At 44.3% G+C, this 20,271-nt stretch overlaps 1 protein-coding gene across 1 annotated transcript in view; it reads left to right on the forward strand.

Annotated features, from left to right (window-relative positions):
• Positions 1–2,933: 2,933 nt before the first annotated feature.
• Positions 2,934–20,271, forward strand: part of LOC144819850 (uncharacterized) — a 444,078-nt gene continuing 426,740 nt past the window's right edge. The window contains exon 1 of the mRNA XM_078677585.1: positions 2,934–3,133. Coding sequence (XP_078533711.1) covers positions 3,076–3,133 — 58 coding nt within the window. The 5' untranslated portion in view covers positions 2,934–3,075. The remainder of the gene's footprint in view (positions 3,134–20,271) is intronic.

Below are 20,271 nucleotides of genomic sequence, written 5' to 3' on the forward strand. Positions count from 1 at the left end.
GAAATATCAGTCTCTCTGCCCCCACTGGGGGCAGAGGTGGGCAGTAGCCCCAAATCTGCCCCTCAAGGGGGTAGAAAGCCCACTAGAAACCACGGCTTTTTTTATTGATGTTGGGGTCGGGGCTGCCCAAGATGGGCAGGTCAATGTCCCTCCCAAACAAATATGCAACAGTCTTTCTGCTCCCCCCAGGGGCAGATGGGGGCAGTAGACCCTGATCTGCCCCAGGGGGGCAGAAAGCCCACTAGGCACCAGGGATTTTTTTTATGATGTAGGGTTGGGGGCTGCCCAGAATGGGCATGATAATGTCCCCACCCCAAAAACAATTACCACAGTCTTTCTGACTCCCCAAGGCATATTGAGGCAATAGCCCCTTATCTGTAGAAAGCCTACTAGGCCTCAGGAAAAAAAAATTCAAGGTTGAGGTCAGCCCAGAATGGGCATGCCAATGCCCACACCTGCCACCCAAAAATGCCACAGTCTTTCTTCCCCCCCCCCGCTCCCCCCCCCCGGGGCGCATGGGGCAGTGGCCCCTGATCTGCCTCCAGTGGGGAGGCACCAGTGATTACGCTGGCTTTTTTTTATACATGGGGTTGGGGGCTGCCCAGAATGGGCATACCAATGCCCCCACCCCACACAAAAATAGCCACTGTTTTTCTGCTCCCTCGGGGTTGCATGGACCCCCCCCTCCCCAATGTTTTCCTACCCGGAATCCACTGCAAACCTCATATTTAGCTGAAAAAATCACTTTATCCTCAAATTTCTGTGTGGGAATGTTCTGGAATCTGCGTAGATCCACAAATTTCCTACCACTCAGCGTTCCCCCAGGTCTCCAGATAAAAATAGTACCTCACTCACGTGGGTGGGTCCAGTACCCACAACAGGCATGGGCCCAAAACCTATTGAGGCAACATCAAAATTACCTATCACAAAACAACCTGGTTTTGCAAGGGGGTCCCATGAGTTTTTGGTCCCGGGCTCGGTGGCCATCTAGGGAAACCTACCAAACCCACACATTTCTGAAAACTAGACACCTGGGGGAGTCCAGGAAGGTATGACTTGCGTGGATCCCCCATCGTTTTCCTACCCAGAATCCCCTGCAAACCTCAAATTTTGCTGAAAAAATCTAGTTTTTCACACATTTCTGTGTGGGATAGTTGTAGGATCACCAGGCAGACACAAATTTCCTACCACCCAGCGTTCCGAACCCCAGGTCTCCCGATAAAAATGGTTCCTCACTTGTGTGGGTAGGCAAAGTGGCTGCAACAGGAAATTGCCCAAATTGTACTGTGGAGACTTCAAAATTACCTATAACAAAACTCCCTGGTTTGGGGGGGGGGGGGTTCACCTGTTGTTTTGGCTCTGGGCTTGCCGCCATCTAGGGAAACCTACCCTACCCACACATTTGTGAAAACAGAGACAATGTGTAAAAAATAAGTCACTTTGAAAAATTACCAATAATTCACATGCTGGTATGGGTACCCACAGTTTCGGAGGTGTGCAAATAGCTACTTTTTCTAAACTCTTTATTTTATTCCCATTTCAGAAATACATAGGTGACTTTCAAACCGGGTTTTACCTGTTTATATTTTTCCAAATGAATTGCTGTATACCCGGCACACAATAAAAAAAAAAACATTGCAAAACGCTGCTCAGTTATTGGCTCTGGGTTCCTCGGGTTCTTGGTGAATCTATATGTCCTATATATCCCCACAACCAGAAGGGTCCAGCGGATGCAACAGTATATTGCTGTCAACCATCTGTCATACTTAGTAGAAGTTAGAGGTGAAAACGTTGGCACAACTTTTTTTTTTTTTACTAATTTTCAATTTTTTCTGTTTTCAACTGTTAGTTTCTATACAAAAACCTTGAAGGATCTACCCTGCTGAATTCAAAATGTCTACTTTTCAGAAATGTATAGCTTTCCAGGATCCATCATTGATTTCATACCCATTTTTACCATTAACTGGACGAGGTTTAAAGCACAAAAAATAGCAAAAATAGGCTATGTCCCAGAAAAATGCCCAAACTGTGTAAAAAAATGTGGTTTTCTGACAAAAGTCTGCTTGTCCCTGAAATCTGGGAAGATGGTGATTTCAGCCCCACAACCCCATTGTTGATACCATTTGCAGGGGAAAAAAACAGACGCTTTCATCTGTAGCCCTTTTTTTCCCATTGCCCCATTCCCCCCAAAACATGTAGGTATATTTTGGCTAATTTATGGGTCCCCCCAAAGGGAATCCACAAACCCTGGGTACCTTTAGAATCCCTGTGATGTTGGAAGAAAAGGACACAAATTTGGCGTGGATACCTTATGTGATCAAAAAGTTACAGGGGCCTAAGCGCGAACTACCCCAAATAGCCAAAACAATGCCTAGCAGCGAAGGGGTTAAGGACTACTAATTCATGGTGTCGGCCAGGCTCCGGCTATATAAAATTGCAAAAAATGATCCTTAAAAGAAATGCAGTTAGCGGTGCTGAAATTCCCATATTTCCTCCAATACTATATTTGGTTTCTAAAACATCATTTGTTAATCAATACTGTAGAAAATTAAACATTTTGAAGTCTAAATATTTTTTACGTTGAAGACAAATGTTCAACGTTTGTAGCTAACAAATGGAAGGAAGTTCGACCTCGTTTAAAATAGCTAAAAAATGACGATAGGGAAATAAGTACATTATTATATTAGCTGACTAAACCTTAATTGAATTATTTGCGCATAACAAAACATACAGTACATATTAACAAAACATACAGTACATATTAACATATTACGATTATTTTTAGTAAGATATAATTCTTCAAAACGTATCTGGGCGTTAGAGCCGGTGCACTACAATTCCCAAGATGCATACAAATCGGGGGCTGCAGCATACAGCAGTGTAATGATCTAAGCTCCTCCTTTACCGCTCCAAGCCACGTGCAGGCAGTGGGAGGGTCCCTCAGCCTCACTGACCCGTGGAGCCTGTCTGGTCCCTTCAGCATCTGATGCGCTGGAGAGCCCGGCGTCCCTAGCTTCGGTGTGAGAGCGCATTGATCCCTCGGGCCAGACGAGGAAGCCCGTCACAGGTTGCTCTATGCCGTCCACCGACGGGGAACACAACAGACGCAGGAGGTTCTCCCACGACGTCTTCGGTAGGTGCTGGAAACTGCGCTGGTAATTCTTATGTGTCGCACTGAAAGGGGGTAAGACTTGTTCTTCGATATTCCGTTATATCTCACTGTGAGGAAGGCGTCTGCCTCCCTCGCGCACCTGCTGAGGCGCGTGCTGCCGCGATGAGTCGGCGGGCGCGGGTGGACCGCGCGCCGCTTGGGGGTTGTTTAACTGCGTCTTTGAACCAAGAGACCGCAGAGTTCGAAGGAACACACAAAGCGCATTTGTAACCTGTGCTGCATCCTGGCGCATTCTGAAAGTAGAAAGGGGCTGTTAATTGGCCATAGTTAACTTACCAGTTAGGTGAGCAAGGGCAGTAGTGAAACTATTCGCTCCAAAGTGTTTTGATTAAAAAAAAAATGTTTTATTTATTATAAAGAGGCTCTCTCTAATTGTGAAAATAATCGTAACGGGACCGATAAAATAGTCGAATGGTCAAAGTTAGCGGGTGGGGTGGAAGCAGGAGGAGGGATGGACTCCTTCTTAGCGCTTACACCTGATGAAGTGCCCCACCCCTCGGGTCTGAGAATAGAGAAGTCTGTATTTTTAAGTTGAAGGGCAGTCGTCCGTTTTGCTACTAATTTTCAAGGCATTTTTTAATCGATAATTCTCCGTCTTATTCTAACCGTTTCAGCGTGGGCCTCCTGAACAGGACCTGCGTATACACTCTGTGGGTAGTTATTTATTTGTACAAGACAATGCTAATAAATAAACATACTTAATGTGCAGAAATGAGTGCATTAATAAAGCATTTATTTTTAGACTGGGTAAAATCACAAACTAGTCCCAAAAAGTCCATTAGAGCCCAAAGTGCATGAGAATATGCCCGGGGTCACCAGTAGGCGAACATAAAGTTGCTGTGTCTTGTTAGGAAACTCAGCTGATACAGATGTGTAGGTATATATACACTGAAAAAAAAACAAAGGCGACAATGATGTTCTAGTTAGGAAATAGAATTAAATTTAAAAACCATAGAAATTCACTGGAAAAACCTAAGGTTACAGGGATGGTATAGTTGGTTTCAGATTTTACTCACAAACCATAACAATTCATCAGTTATAGTTACCTGAGCTAACTATAACTTAACACCTTCGACGCTACTGACGGAACCGTTCCGTCACGCCCCTCGGGTGGGCTGTGCTCATGACGGAACGGTTCCGTCACGGCCCGGCCGCTGCGCCTGCGCGGCGGGTTTCATTAAGCGGGCGGGGCCGTGACGGAACCGTTCCGTCATGAGCACAGCTCACCCGCGAGCCGTGACGGAACGGTTCTGTCACCAGCGCAGCTGAGCCGCGCGCCCGCCCGCGACCGTTAGCGCTGCGGCGGAATAGCCGCCGCAGCGAAGGAGTTAAGCCCCCCTGCAATGTACTGCTTATGACCTCACATATTTCATCATTCATGACACTGATGATTTCTCAGATGACCACTGATGACAACATCCAGTGAATGAGTTTCCTGAAAGTGTGACACTAAAAGATATGTGCTGAGCTACTGCATACGTTAAATTACTATTCTTTCTATACACTGAGGGTTAGTATTTCTAACCTATTATCTGAACTATAATCCTGTTTTTAAAGAGGGTGTGCTATTTATGGGTGAACTAGACTCTGCTGACATATCCTCTGCGGATGTATGTGTAAGGTAGAGCTTTGCAACAGTCTAAGCTGTTTATTGAGACTTCACTCCACCGTGATGTCTGAGTATAGTTGTGTTTTAGGACATACTGACAACCATTTTGCTTAAACCTCTTGCCTTTGTGATGAATGAGTGTAAAAGTAGTTAGCAATAAATTTGTCTGATCAATAAGACCTCTCTTTAGGGTGATAGCTCAGTGTAGTAGTGGTTTGCAACAGACTGACCTCTCTACTGACACATTTCTCCAGGATGGAAAATAATTTTACTAGTTGTTTGTTATATAGTGGCCTGTCCACTAAGACCCCTCTATTGGGTATGTGTTGTAGTAGTTTGTGTAAAACGGATGTCTGCACTAAAATCTCTTTCCAGGTTGACGAATGGTGGTGTGGTTTGCGATAGTTTATCCTGTGCAGTTAGATTTTTTACTTTGGTCATTGGTTTTTAGAGTAGTGGTTTAGAGAGACAGGGCAGTCCACTGAGGACTCTCTCCTGGGTGATAAGTGAGTGTAGTAGTTAAGGTTACAATGACCTATCTAAATGGTATTTTTTTTTTTTAGTACGTTGAAGTTTACTTTGCTGGATGATGTAATCACTGATGTAATATGTGAGGTCATACGCCATGCATTGCGGGAGGCGAAAGTTATATTTAGCTTAGGTAACTGTAACTTCTGAATTTCTATGGTTTTGTATGTGTAAAATCTGAACCCAACTATATCCTCTCTGTAACCCTTTTTTTTTTTTTTGTGAATTTCACATGTTTTAATGTAAATTGTACTACGGTTTGACCCATAAGTTCAATTTACTAATATATTTACACAAGTTTATAAATACATTATATTTGCACATTCATTTTTATTATATATTTTAAAACTAAAAAATGCATTAAGGTGATTTATGCAATGCACCAAGTTGTTCAATATATTTATTTTTTATTCTTTTTGTGGATCAGTTTCCAACCAAGCGCATACATTCAATACTGAAACACCATATTTAATACAGACTTATGCTATTGCAATTTCTATAAGTGAATCAGTGTATGTGTGTGTGTGTGAAAGGGAGTGGCTATATGGGTTGTGAGTGGTTTTTTGGGTGTGAGTTGGTGTCTAAGTGGGTTTGAGAGTGCGCCTGAGTGGCTGTGAGTGGTTTTGTAGGTTTGTGAGTGGGTGTATTTTTTGTTTTTTTTGTTTATTGGGGTCTGGATCCGCTGTGGAGCACATGCGGTTGTGTTTAGTGTCGCGGTTAGATCCACGGATCCTTGTGTGCTAAAACAATTTTGGGAGACTATTTGTTGTCCCTGAAGGGTCCCTCCCAGAACACTCCATTGGTCCCCTGGGGTCAGGGTACCTCTACCCAGACTCCTTCAATCACCTTTAAATGTTGTTTCACTTACTGCAAATCTTAACTATTCAGTGCGACGACACGCTGATCAGGTTATTTTCAGACCAGTGGTGTAACATTACCACCCACCAGGCCTGAGAGCTCCTGACTGGGTCTGGAGCTCGGGAACCCCCCCCCCCTCCATGAAGTTTGCAGCCCCCCCTCCCTCAATTTTCGTTACGCAACTATATCAGACGTCAACAAGGCATCAAGCCTCCGCCAGAAACTTCACTTTGCTCTTAAACTGCACATTTCTTTCGGTAGTAAGAAAAATGAATCGAGGGGGGAAAAAAGGCGGAAGCGCGCATTTCGAAAATGGCCCAAATAATCAATTTTTAGACGTTAAAAATAACATTTCCTCGTCCAAAAGGATTGCCTAAGTACGGGTGTTTACCTACTATGCAGTTGGAAACTTTACTATCCGAGACTTCACATTTTGGACCATAACTCGGAGTTGCTAGGCAGATAGAGCATAAATTAATCTAAAATGGCAGTAGTTGCTCTATTATTTAATGGTTGTACGTTTTATCTAATCTGAAAAGTAGGTAGTTGAATTTCTACAGCTTAGTCATGCAGTGGTAACTCTTTACGGATAACATTGAATTAGCCACTAAAACAGTTGTCCAATTAATAATAGGCCACTCTTTGATTATAGGCGAAAGCACATCTATACATGGGTTCACTGGCCCCCCAGTACTTGCTTACCACTATTTAAACTCAGTCCAGTAATCGGGCCTCTTCTAACAATGAGGCTGTGGAACATCATTCTTGAGCAGGTTTGCCTAAGAGGTCACTTTTTCCCTTTATTTGAATGTCCTTAGAGTGCTTAGCTATTTTAAATTGCTTCGTAGTTGCCCGCTAATAGGATAATTTAAGGGGTTAATATGTCTGCTACTAGCAGATCACTGCAGCCTAGTTTTCAGGTTACAATCTTGTCAGTGCTGATCCAGCTCGTAGTGTTATGGATGGCAAATAATAAATTTGCAGATAGCATGGTATGTATTATCATTGTTAAATGTGGGCTCATTCCTCAGGAGAGACCGTCTCGAATGCCATAATGCGTCTACCCTCGTTGCATGATGGAGTGAGGGGGGGATCCGAGGGGAAGTTGTACTTTACATTTAGTGGGTAAAGAACCCAAAGCCCCCATGTGGAAACATTTGAGCCTAAGCCCCTATGTGGAAACATGTATGACCCTCACCCGCACTGCATAAGTGCCTCTCAGTTCGCCTGTGGACAGTAGGTACGAAAAAGTTGTTGTTCTGTAAGTGCAGGCCAGTTCACACTGAAGCAACTGGAGCTGCACACACCTTCCCCGTTCTAGTTTCAACAGGTTTATTTAAGATATTGCTACCTATGCCACACAACCTGTTTTCTGTACACAGTAGGAAAGCGAGCTACGGGTGCCAGTGTCCTGGAGTGACTGGCCTGCAGGGGTACCTGGAAACTTCCCAACAAGCCAGTGAGACTGAGATACAGAATGAGCTGGGGCAGTATGTGGCTTATCCGATGAAACCAAGCAGTTGAGTAATTCTAACCTGTCTTTACCCGCCACACAAAACCATCACAGGCTCAGGACACCTCCCATTGTGATTCAGTCCAATAGAGTTGTGTGTTGTAAACCTCTCGCATGCTGTCAGAAACGTGTAGAGCTTTAACTCTGTAGATTTTAGGTCACAAGTTTTATATTTTTTTTAGGCAGTTTGTATAACACTGACATGTCCTAGTTAAACCACTTAAGGGCGCTATATAATAGAAGGTGTGTCAGGTAATTCCAGGAACTCCAGGTGATTAATGTGGATCATGACTCACGAGACCTGGATCCTCGCTGAGATTTGCTGGAGGACCTAGTGTCCCTGGCAGTATGGAAGAAATCCAAAGGCAGATCTCTGGTGCATGTGCACTATCCATCTGAGCCAGCTCTGTGTAGCTGTCCTGGCACAGAAGCAGACTAGCGCAGCACTCGGGCTCAATACCATCTCCACTTTCCTTTCAATCACTGCTTCGCAGTTGCTCTTAAAGGCCGGTTTGCAACCCCTCGGCCACCTTTCATATTCGTATATCCCTCTTGCAAGACCTTCGATGTCCTCTAATACATTGTCAGCTGTAGGAGTCCGAGAACCATCTACACCAGGTTATTGAATGGTGTGCTTTTGCTCAGGTCACCTGGGCCTTGGTTTCCTGTCTGCAAAGAAAAGGTGTAAGCATCTAACCTGCTCATCCCCTGCTACATGTTCCGCACTGATTAAAAAATGTAGCATAGGAATGGTTTGGTTTCCCAAGCACGACTGACGAAACTTTTCGGGCTTACGGAACTTTTCGTCTTTGTGTTGTCGTGAGAAATTTAGCATGTCCGCAATTTCTTTCCCGCACATAAATCTTTGGACCTGACTGAGAAAAAGACGGGCGCAGCATTGTTGTTGATGGCGTGTGACTCTAGTGAACCGCTTTCTCAAAGTCCTGAACCAATGCATTCTGCAGGCCGCCTCCACTTCCCTCTGATATGATTGAACTACAGGCTCTGCGGCTGCAATCGATTAGCTCACGGACCAGGTCTTGTGAGCGTCGATCATTAAAGCAGTCATGCATTTCTTTGATGCTTCGTCTCTTAGACGGTTTTGGCGTCATGTGGGATGGCGCCCGTGGTGGTGTAGTATACAGTGGTCACGTGAGCAGCGGTGTGAAGCATTATACTAGTGAGGAAGAGATAATTTTCTCGATGACAGGACATGTCGTCTCCGTGTCCAACTATCTAAAATAATCTGTATCAATCCTTCGCAACAATAGGTCTGGCTTGCATTTTTAGTTTTGATCAACACGTTCTAAAAGTCTACTGCACTGAAAACAATAAGCAAAACAATGTTTGTATCGAATACATATATTAGATACAGTACTGAATGTATGATGATTCTGTGTACTTTTTGAGACAAAATAGTCCCCCTTGCTTTACAAAGCAAGCAGTCAGCTAATAACCTGAGGTAAAGGGAAGTTCTCCTCGGATATAACCAAAGCCCCTCTGCATATTTTAAAGAATCAGTAACCACAGGGTCCGCAGCCACCTGTGCTGCTAATGCACACTTAACAAGCATTGGCATAGCCAATAGGTCTCGCCTTTGGGACCTTATAAGTGTTTAGCTATGCAACAGTTGGTGTTGTTGCACCAAGGATATTCTGCTGCATAACTAAATATTTATAGGGTCCTAAAAGCGAGACCTATTGGCTATGCCAATGCTTGTTTGTTTTTCGTTGCGGTTTTGTTTAAGTTGCCAGATCTACAATAGCTGGACATGGTTTTTGTTAACAGTTCTTTGCATCAAATGAACTTGTTTTTATTGCTCTGAATGTTGTTTCCATTCTGGTTCATTCCCTGGGGCGTGGGGGCTGCCTAGCTGTGCGCTTGCGCCGAACTTTGCAAATGAGAAAGACTGGTGCAGGTGCAATTTACAAGTGTGGAGTGAGTGAGCCCCAGGCAGCATGACTCACTCACACAGGTGTTTAAGCAAACTCGACCCACTCCCTCCCAGGCATCAAACACATATTTATCAAGAAACTCTGAAAAGAGCCTGCCTGCTGCACTGACGGCTGGTGGTGTGTCTGCCCGGTGAAAGCGTGCACGGACGGCTGGTGGTGTCTGCCCAGTGAAAGCGTGCACGGACGGCTGGTGGTGTGTGTGCCCGGTGAAAGCGTGCACCGACGGCTGGTGGTGTGTGTGCCCGGTGAAAGCGTGCACCGACGGCTGGTGGTGTGTGTGCCCGGTGAAAGCGTGCACCTACGGCTGGTGGTGTGTGTGCCCGGTGAAAGCGTGCACCAACGGCTGGTGGTGTGTGCCTGGTGGAAGCGTGCACCGATGGCTGGTAGTGTGTGACGGCTGGTAGTGTGTGTGCCTAGTGAAAGCTTGCACTGACGGCTGGTGGTGCGTGTGCCTGGTGGAAGCAGGAGTATTCACATTGATAGACGACACAAATGAAACGGTGGGGGAGGAGACTTCTCTCTAAAAAAAAATCTTGCTGTGAGTCCACCAGTTTACCCAGAATAAACTGTAATTTAGTTTCAGATTTTTTTTATTCAGTTGGTCATAACTTTTTCTGTATGTTTTCAGAGTTGAGGCCCAGAATAGGCAGGCCCTTCACCGGTTAAAGGGATCCTTAAGCACACCAACACGACCAAGGGATGTGTGCGTTCTGCTTTGCTGGAGTTACTAAGCAGCCACAAGGGAAGGCTCACATAGTGTAGTTCCTATATCCCTGATAGGCTCTGGACATTGGAATAATATACACTATAGTTTTGACATAGGACTGAAGTCAGTATGTCTCTTTCGAGTACATTAAACTTAATTATTTGTGTGTGCCAGCTAACTCAGAGGTCACTAGAAATTTTCTCGAATGAACAAGAAGGGATTAGTTTCTGACAACTGCATAAACATGGCAACTTTGTTTCCCTTCGAGTCGGAACAATATCTTCAGAGTCGTGGAAACAATAGATAACCGTTTCACTCCGTCAATCGTGCATGCTTCGTTTCTACAGAGTTGTGCACAGAAATAGGGAGACGGGCGTTTCAATAAAAAGGGTTTATTGAACAGTCTTATTTCTCATGCAAGAGATATGAACTGCTACAATCGTAAGACAATGCGAAGTATAAAATGTACAGCGTTCGCAGTAAGATAAAATAATACTGTAATAGCATGTCTTGTAGCTATAACATATATTCATTAAAATACATACATAAATAACACAGGCTAAAATACACAACTGGGGCTTCTAAGATAATCCTACCCCAGTGTACCTAACCTAAGTCTAGTACGAGGGAAGAAGTGGGTGCTGTTTTAGCTATAGTTTAGTTTAGTTGTGCCAAGAATTGCCAGAATTTTCTCTAGGTTCTAATCAGCTCCATACCTTAGAATGAGAGAGGTTGGTATCTCTTTCCCGGGACTCGATCTCTAACACCCTGCAAGGGGAGTCAGAAACACTGGAGCTGGATTCTTGGCGAGGAGGATGACCGCGACTGGTCAGGGCGTCAGTTGGGGTCTTGACTTCCTTCAGGACTTGCTGTGGCGAACCCCATCGTGCAAGTAGGTAGCCAAACTGCACCGTGCCTTGCCATAGCAAGTGAAGGTATATTTATACCTTGAAGGTGTTTAGTATTGCCAGTATTGACGTAAAGGTCGGGCATAAGAACGTCATGAATGAACCCCTAAGGAATAGATGTTCATGCATAATAAATGAGTTCTTGAAGAAATCAATATCCAAGCAAGGGGAAGTCTTAAAGGCTCAAGAGTCTGGTTTTCCAAGAACTCGTTGTGACGTAGATGAATGGCTGTAAGTAGCCATGCCTGTATTTGGTTAGCATGAGCAATGCCTAAATAAGGGTATTGTGAATTGTGGTCAAAGGGAAATCCCTGGGTATGCCCTATAGCACTATAGCAACTATTTACTATATTGCTGTATAGGTTCTAACCATTCATACGGCCATTCATTCTAGCATTCTGGCACGGGCAGAATTCTCCCACGGAGGGGAACAATAGGTAAAGAGTTCCACACTAAAAAGTGAACGTTCACGGTCTGTTTATTTTTTATAAAATAAAAAAGAACCTCTGGTTACACAAAATTACACAGAAATTGATTAAAAATCCAAAGAAAAACTCTTTGAACAAGTACAGTAAAATTTAAACAAATAAATAACAGTTCATTGCACAAGGAAAACAATATCCAAACCAATAAAAATTATGCAACACAGGAGAAGAATAATCATCACAAGTACAATACAAAGACAGATAATTCCTATTCACAAACCCCCTAACACTGTGGCCTTAGGATACTCCTGCCACTTTTTGAATCCACTGGCCCTTTCTTAGATACTGGTGGGATAGTAGACAGTATTAAAAATACATTAACATCTGTTACTCCCTTGGCCTTGTTTGGATTTGGTAACAAATGCGTCAACGCGTTTCGGTGTTATACTACTCGATGTTGTAACACCTTCATCAGAACCTGCCGTCTCTTTGGGGTCACCGGCTTGTGGATGTATATTTAAAAGTCTCCCATTACTCTTGTGGCCAAACCCCTGGGGAGAAAACAGCCGTCCGTGCACCTTCTCCGGACTTAAGCTGTAGATTGTTTTGATGTACCTAAGGGGTGATGCCACTTCCCAAAGTAAGTGAGTCTTTCTTCTGTGTAATGATCAGGTTGATTTAGATCCCCTCCATGAATCGGATTCCTTTTAAAATTAGGAAGATATCTTTGTAAAAGTTAAAAAGTTCTCATGAACGGGCATATGAGAATTGTTTTCTCTCGCTTAGGAACTGGATATGTCCTGTTCACGAGTTATGTAGTGCCTCTGCCGCGTTCTTCTCCCTTTCCCTTGTGAATTGTACCTATATAAGGGCATGATTCGGGAAATTCATACGGAATCAAAATCGATACACAACAATAGCATAGTGAACCCTTCAATGAACGCCCCTACGCTACTCATGCTAGGTTGATTCAACGTACTATTCGTTGGTTGTGCTGGGCCCAGGCCTATAACCTAAAAATAAGGATGCACCATTGCTACAACCTCCTTGTATAACTCAGAAATGGTGATTAAACAAAAGTGCTGAAGCTGAGCAGTGTCGTGATGCTTTCATGATCTAAATGAATTGTTCTGCTTAACCAATTAAATGCTAAAACTCCCCTGCCCCCTCCCCTCTTCACCCTAGTGCTAATCCCCTTCTTTTTTTGTGGCCGGTGGTGTTTAAGCCCTTATAATAATTTTTCCACAACAAGACATCCAAGCGAAATTTGTGTACTTTCCCCTATGTATTGGTGATTCTAAAGGTACCAAGCGTTTATGGATTTCCCTGGAGATGGACATGAGAAAGTAATCAAAATTTAGCAACCTTTTTTTATTTTAAATGAGAAAAGTGCTGGGTAAGAAAGTGACTGGTTTCCCTTCAATACATGACGATGTGTGGACCCAGAAAGCTGTACATGTCTAAAAAGTAGACACATTCTGAATTCATCAAGGTGTTGTGTAGATCACTTCTGGTTTTCCCAAAGAAATCAATCATTGAAATAAAAAACTATGTAAGTAGGGAAAAGTAGAAATAGGTGAATTTTTTTTAATCTGTAACATGTTTTTTTGCCCCAAAAGTTAATCCCATCTAATTCTTCTAGTCTCAGAGATTTATAGCGTGTGTTGTTTCACCATAAATACGTGCCTACCAGAGCCATCAAACAAGCTGCATATGATGATTTTTAGGCCGCAGTCAACCAGACAGCAATGCTTGCTAACTGGGTACATTCAGAAAGTTGACCTAAGAATGCATTCTGCCCGTTGCTTACCATTGGCTTTGTAGTTTGTAACTCACATTTTCTGGCCTTTTCTTATTTGCTGACTCTTTGTTTTGAGACTGTCCAGCTTAAGTTCGTGCCCAAGTCTTCTTTACAGTATTCTTCCACAAGTGTCCGCTTTCTGTTAACAGGTCTGTCAATCTTGTTCTTATTTTGTTTCATTTGTTGTGCATTCAAAGACAGATTTCAAATGTCTGGCTGTCTATTCCAGGGAGCTTGGTGTTTATTTTTCTTTCTCTGACTGCAAACTGAGAGTATGTATTTGGCAGTCATGCTGGCTACCAGGGTTTTGCTTGTGGAAGGATGTGCAATGTTTTGTTTTTTCTAGCGCACAACAAAATATAAATGTCTGTAAATGAACTGTGCTGACAATCAAATCAATACTTTTGGTGATGGCCTTTCCAAACATTGTTTGTGCGCTGTTTACTTTTATCAGTAAAACCGTATGTGAGTGAATATGTAATGGTAATTTCAGTTGAAGATGTGTTGTCTGTAATGGAAGTACGCTACCATAGCATGTATACTCCACATTACCCCACCCCACTCCACTCTGCACCACTTCACTGTACTCTGCACCACTCCACTCTATGCCTCTCTATTTTACACCACTCCACTGTATGCCAGTGCACTCTACCCCAAACTACTGTACTATGCATCTCTGCACTCTACTCCGTGCCATTCCACTCTTTTTCACTCTACTCTAACACTGCACTCTGTCACTGCACTCTTGTCTGTACCACTCCACTCTAGTGCACTCTATGCCAATCCCCTGTACGCCACTCTAATCTACACTGCACTCTACTCTGAAACAGTCTGCTGTATGTCACTGCACTTGTCACCCCTGCACTTAGAGCCACTGCACGCCACTCCAGTCTACACCACTATGTGCCACTGCACTCTATGCCAATGCACTGTACACCACTTTACTCCAAACCAATGCACTCTGTCCCAATTTACTGTGCGCTAGTATACGCCACTGCACTCTACGCCATTGTAATCTCACTGCACTCCATGTCACTCTATTCTATTCTGCATTACAGCACTCTATGCCACTCTATTCGACTCTTGCTTCTACTCTGTGCCACTACACTCTTCTCTGCACCACTTTCTGTGCACTCTACTATGCACCACTACATTCTTTGCAACTGCACTCTACACCACCACAGTCTAGCCACTCAACTCTGTGCTGCTCCACTCGACTCTGCAACACCGCACTCTACGCCAGTGCATTACTCCACTCTTGTCTGAAACAATCTACTCCACTCCACCACTCAACTCTGCGCCACTGCACTCCACGTCAGTTCACTCTACAACACTTTACTCAAGACCAAAGCACCCTATGTCACTGTACCTACACCAACTACTTTGCACCACTGAACTTTACGCTACTATACTCTGACATTCTACTCTGCCACTGCATGTTACTTCACTACACCATTGTGCTCTATGCCACTCTACACCATTGCGCTAATCACTGCTCTGTACTCCACTCTATTCTGCACCACTGCACTCTGTGCCGCGCTGTTGCACTCTGTGCCGCGCTGTTGCACTCTGTGCCGCGCTGTTGCACTCTGTGCCGCGCTGTTGCACTCTGTGCCGCGCTGTTGCACTCTGTGCCGCGCTGTTGCACTCTGTGCCGCGCTGTTGCACTCTGTGCCGCGCTGTTGCACTCTGTGCCGCGCTGTTGCACTCTGTGCCGCGCTGTTGCAGCTCCCATACAAGTATGGTTTTACAAAAACCATGCCAAAGCAAGCCACGCTTTGACAAACCAAAAAACTGACCTCCAATTTCAGACCTACTGGCTTTGGCAATGCTTGTTCTTTTTGTTTCCCATAATCTTATTGAAACTGCTTACACTGATTTTCCATTATGAATATATTGGGGAAATACCGGCATGCGTCAATACATGTTACTAAAGGATGCGGCAAAGAAATGGTACCTGAAATTTTACAGTAGTTTAGCAAAATGTTTTTTTTCCTGCTTTCATTTTTTTAGGATTCAACAAAGGAGGTGCTGAACTGTTCCTAAAAAGAGGGGGAAGTTCAAGATAAGACTAGCGTGACCGGAGGTGTAAATATTACACCTTGGGGCATCCATTTTGTTGGATGTATTTGCCTCACACACCCCGAAGGATGTCATGCTTCATCATCGGCGGTTGCTCCTCGTCGGGGGGGCGGTGCAATCCCCGACGGGCACACCTCAAAGAGGGGCACTTTGGCGGAGATCTTTTGTATCCAACTGCCCTATGGTGAAGTGCGGGTGTGTGGGCAAAAGAGCAGGTGAGCCTGGTGTGATAATTAAAATGCAGCAAGGGGTGCCGGAAACTATTTTATTCTGGTGGTCCCCCTACTACAATTAAAATCGTGAATACAAGCTCGCTTGGTGTCACCTCGTTAGGTAGAGTGACCCTGGTCGAGCTAAGAAAAACAATAAATGGTCAACATGTTTCTCGCAATTGGATAAATCTCCTGCGATTCATCAGGACCTCAAAAAAGTGAAAAATTATAAAATAAGGAACTCAAAAACATGCCAGTGTCATGTATGTGGTATGGGTATATTTTACCTCCTTGGAAAGTCCTATGCCTGGATCATGAGAAAGAAAGGAGATAAGCATTAGTAGTACATTTCTCATTTAGTGGCATGGAAGGTCAACGCCAGAATGTGAACATAGTATGGCATGCTTGGGGCAGTGTTGGGAAGTAATCACTATCTGTACATGCCAAGTGGAATCAGCGTGCAGTGTGGGGTGCACACACACTAAGACTATGTCAGTGGGGAAGTACAGGATTAAAAACAATTAATTAAAACAGCAGACAACTCAAATAACACCAAAATGGCTCAAAGTGGCAGGACGATCTCTGAATGTGTGAGTGACACCATCTATAACTCGATGTGGTTTGTTAAATCAAGGTGCCAACCAAGTTAAATTAACAAGAGCCGAACTCACCTAATGGTTAAGAACTATGCGCCACATGAGTGGTCGGCGGGTCGGTGCATCGGGGTTAAGCCTTCAGATTTAGCTATAAGGTAGACGAATTGCAAACAGGTTTTAGAAAACGGTCCAGAAGACTCAGATTTGGCTAAAGTATGGAAGCACCGCAAAAAGTGTTATAGAAATAAGTTCTGAAGACTCACAGTGAACGAGTCTCATAGCGGGCCCCCCCATCTCTTCCATCTTACCTTAATCAGCCCGTGACCGCGCGGGAACACCTACCCATCTCCGCCGAACTCGGATAGATGGGTAGTGATCGCGGTGTTTGTTTATATTGTAACCTGAATCATGGGATCCTAATTGTTGCCGCCCTTCCGTGGATGTCATGTGACACGGGCGGTGACTGGGTCGGCCATGATGTAATGGTCAAGCGAACCTCGTCGTTCGTAGGCAAGCAAAGTATGTGTGGAGATTCGTGTATATACTGAATCGGTTTGGTATAACCGAGTTATGTTACGTGTAAATCCATTAATTATGCCCAGAATATGCTTAAATGCGAAATTAGGTTTTACGAACTCAGGTGGTCACGTGGTCTGGTGTGTAACCAGATCTGCCGTGATGTAGAAGGCAGGCAGTGTTGTGGACCTGATCTGTAATACAAACCCAATCTGGGTCGGCCATGATATGGGGGTTCAAATGAACCTAATCGTTCGTGGGTGGAGTACGAGTGGGGAATGAAGTGCCTACTGAGTCGGTAAAGTAAGACCGAGTTATATTATATGTTGACCCATAAATTATGCTGACCCATAAATTATGCCCCCGGAAATGTATAAATGCAAAGTTTGGTTTTAATAATTCCGGTGGTCACGTGGTATATTGTGTAACTGATTCGGTCATGATGTATTAGGCAGATGGTATTATAAACATGGTCTACAACTCAATCCAAAGGGGGGGGGTGGGTAGGGGGTTGGGTTTTATTCCCACTGTGAGTCAGTGAGGACTTAACCTGAGTTCCACGCCCCTTTGAACTTAAGGGGGCCATATCAAGTATCTCAGAATAGCTAGTGAATGGCTTATAATGAATGCCAAGGGATATCCTCATTCAACCCTCGGCTATCAGAGGAAAGTCGATGGACCCATCTCTGCTCCTTCCTAAAGAGTGCATTTTTAGGGCAGTTGGGACTCGATTCCAAAATAACCCATGTCAAGGAGTCTGCGCTATGGTTGGAATCCACATAGTGTTTGCACATTTTAGTGTGGGTTTTTTTGCAGCGGAAGTTGCTGCGGTGTTCAATGATGCGAGTCTTTATTGGGCGGGTGGTCATCCCAATATACTGCAAATTACATGGGCAAGTCAATAGGTAAATGCAATGTGTCGTATTGCAGTTAGTGTGGTGCCTGAGTTCCCAATTGAAAGTCTCGGAGAGCTTGATGGTTTTCAGTGTTAGGGTATACCTACAGACAACACAAGAGCCACAGGGGTAATGGCCCATGACAGGTGGAAGATGCCAAAGGGTTTGTTGGGTCTTTTTCGTGGTTTTCTTAGGCCTGGTGCTGATCAAAATATCTTTCAGGTTCTGTGATCTCTTGAAAGCAAACCTAGGTTGTTCCAGAACCAGATCACCTGTATTAAGGATTCCCCAATGGCGTTTGATGGTGTTTCTGATTTTATTGGACAGTGGGGTGAAGGTGGTGACACAGGTGATGGGTTGTTTCTCAACCGGTGTGTCCTCCTTTCTCTCAAGTAGTGCTTCTCGGTTATTATTCCGAGCCCGTTTCCTGGCTTTGTAAACATCACTTTTCGGATACCCTCTGTCAAGGAGGTTCCTGGATAGGAGAGTGGATTCCTTCTTGTAATCAGATACTTCGCTACAATTTCTTCTTATCCGGAGAAATTGTCCGAATGGTAGATTAGAGCGTAAGGCCTGAGGATGGTGACTCTGAAAATGGAGTAGACTATTCCGGTCTGTTGGTTTTCTGTACATAGTGGTTTTGAGGGACCCCCCCTTCCAGTTTGATGGTGAGGTCAAGAAAGGCAATTTCCCTCGGTGAAGAGGACATGGTAAAATGCAGGAACGGGTTCAATGTATTTACCCATTCAAAGAATTCATCATGGGCTGTCGAAGGGCCAGTCCAGAGTATTAGGATGTCGTCTATAAAACGTCTCCACATTATGATGTTGTTTCGAAAGGGGTTGGACTGGTGATGTATGTGTTTGTCTTCGAACTCAGCCATATATAGACAGGCCACCGAGGGGGCAAAGGTGCTGCCCATAGATGTGCCCTGGGTCTGGTGGTAGTGTTGTCCCTTGTATTCGAAATAGTTCTCGGTAAGAGCTAGGGTGGCACACTCCATGATGAAGGTTTGTGGCGTGTTAGAGTTCCACATTTCTAGGCCTAGTCTTTCCTCTATTACTTCTAGGGTGGCCCTCTGAGGGATGTTGGTATAGAGGGCCTCCACATCTAGAGTAATCAAAAGATCGATTTGTGTCGTGTCATGAATGGAGTTCAAAAGGCGTAAGACATCTGTAGTGTCTTGGATATATGAGGGGATGCTTTTCACCAGAGGTTGGAAGAAATGGTCACAAAATTGTGAAAGTGGCTCCAGCACCGAATTGATCCCTGACACGATTGGCCTTCCTGGTACTGGACTGGTCCCTTTATGGATCTTCGGCAGGATGTAGAAATATGGTACCCGGGGGTCCACTTTCGTCAGAAATTCTGCCTCTTTTTTAGTGATCCATTCCTCACTTTCTGCATTCATCACTAGACCTGCTATTATGGTCTGTAGGCGTCTCGTAGGATCACCGGGAATGGGTGTGTAATATCTGCGATCATTAAGTTGTCTGGTACATTCCAGATCATAATCCGCAGTATTCATAAGAACTGTAGCTCCGCCCTTGTCCGCCTGTTTAATGGTAATGAGGGGATCGTCTGCCAGTGATCTTAAGACCAACATTTCATTGCTGGAAATGTTAGAGAAGTGTGTCTGTCTAGTTGGTTTATCTCCTTAAGAACTATTTGTTCAAAAGTCAAAACTTCGTTAGGAACCATCCCATTGTGAGGTGTAAAGGTTGAAGGGTTATGTAAACCCGAGTCCTCAGTGGGTTCACAGGGTTTGCCATCAAAGAAGGCCTTAAGTCTTACTTTTCTGAAGAATGACTTAATTTCCCTAGTTTGTTGAAAAAGGTCAGCCCTCGGGGTAGGGACGAAGCCTAACCCTTTTTGGAGGACAAGTTCCTCTCCCTCAGTCAAGACACGGTCTGACAAGTTGACCACTAGACTCATTTTGGTCCTGAGCGGGTCGTGGTTCTCGTGTCCATCCCTTGTGGGCGTTTGTCCTCCCATTGTACTTTCTTTTCTTGCGCGTTCCCTCTTTTTCGCCCCCTGCCCCAACCTCTGCCTAAAAAAGGAGGGTGTGTAGGGTTTTGAGTGGCATAAAACGGGGGATATTGTGGGGCTAGTGGCGGTTGAAAATGTGGGAATTGTGGGAACTGCCAGAAGGGGGGGCCCATTTGTTGCCCTTGGTATGGGAAATTTTGAAAGCTGTTTTGCCCATGGCCTCTTCCCCTTTTAGGCTTAGGTGGCATCTGTTGGGGGTCATTGCTTTCACTACTGTCAGAGCCACTATTAGATCCTCTTCTTGAAGAAGTAGCACTCGAGTCCGAGTTGTAACTTGTGCCAGGGGGGACATAATCATCCTTCAAATAAGGATAGACTTTTTCTTTAGAGAATCTTTTAATGTCCTTTTGCAGTTTTGCCACTTTTTGGTTCATGAGGTACTCTTTGTGTTCCGCAATCTTTTTGTTTAAATCAGCCAATTTAGTTTTAAAACCTGGATTGGGAA

Source organism: Lissotriton helveticus, chromosome 1_1 (genome assembly GCF_964261635.1).
Source record: "Lissotriton helveticus chromosome 1_1, aLisHel1.1, whole genome shotgun sequence".
In the NCBI taxonomy this organism is placed as follows: Eukaryota; Metazoa; Chordata; class Amphibia; order Caudata; family Salamandridae; genus Lissotriton; species Lissotriton helveticus.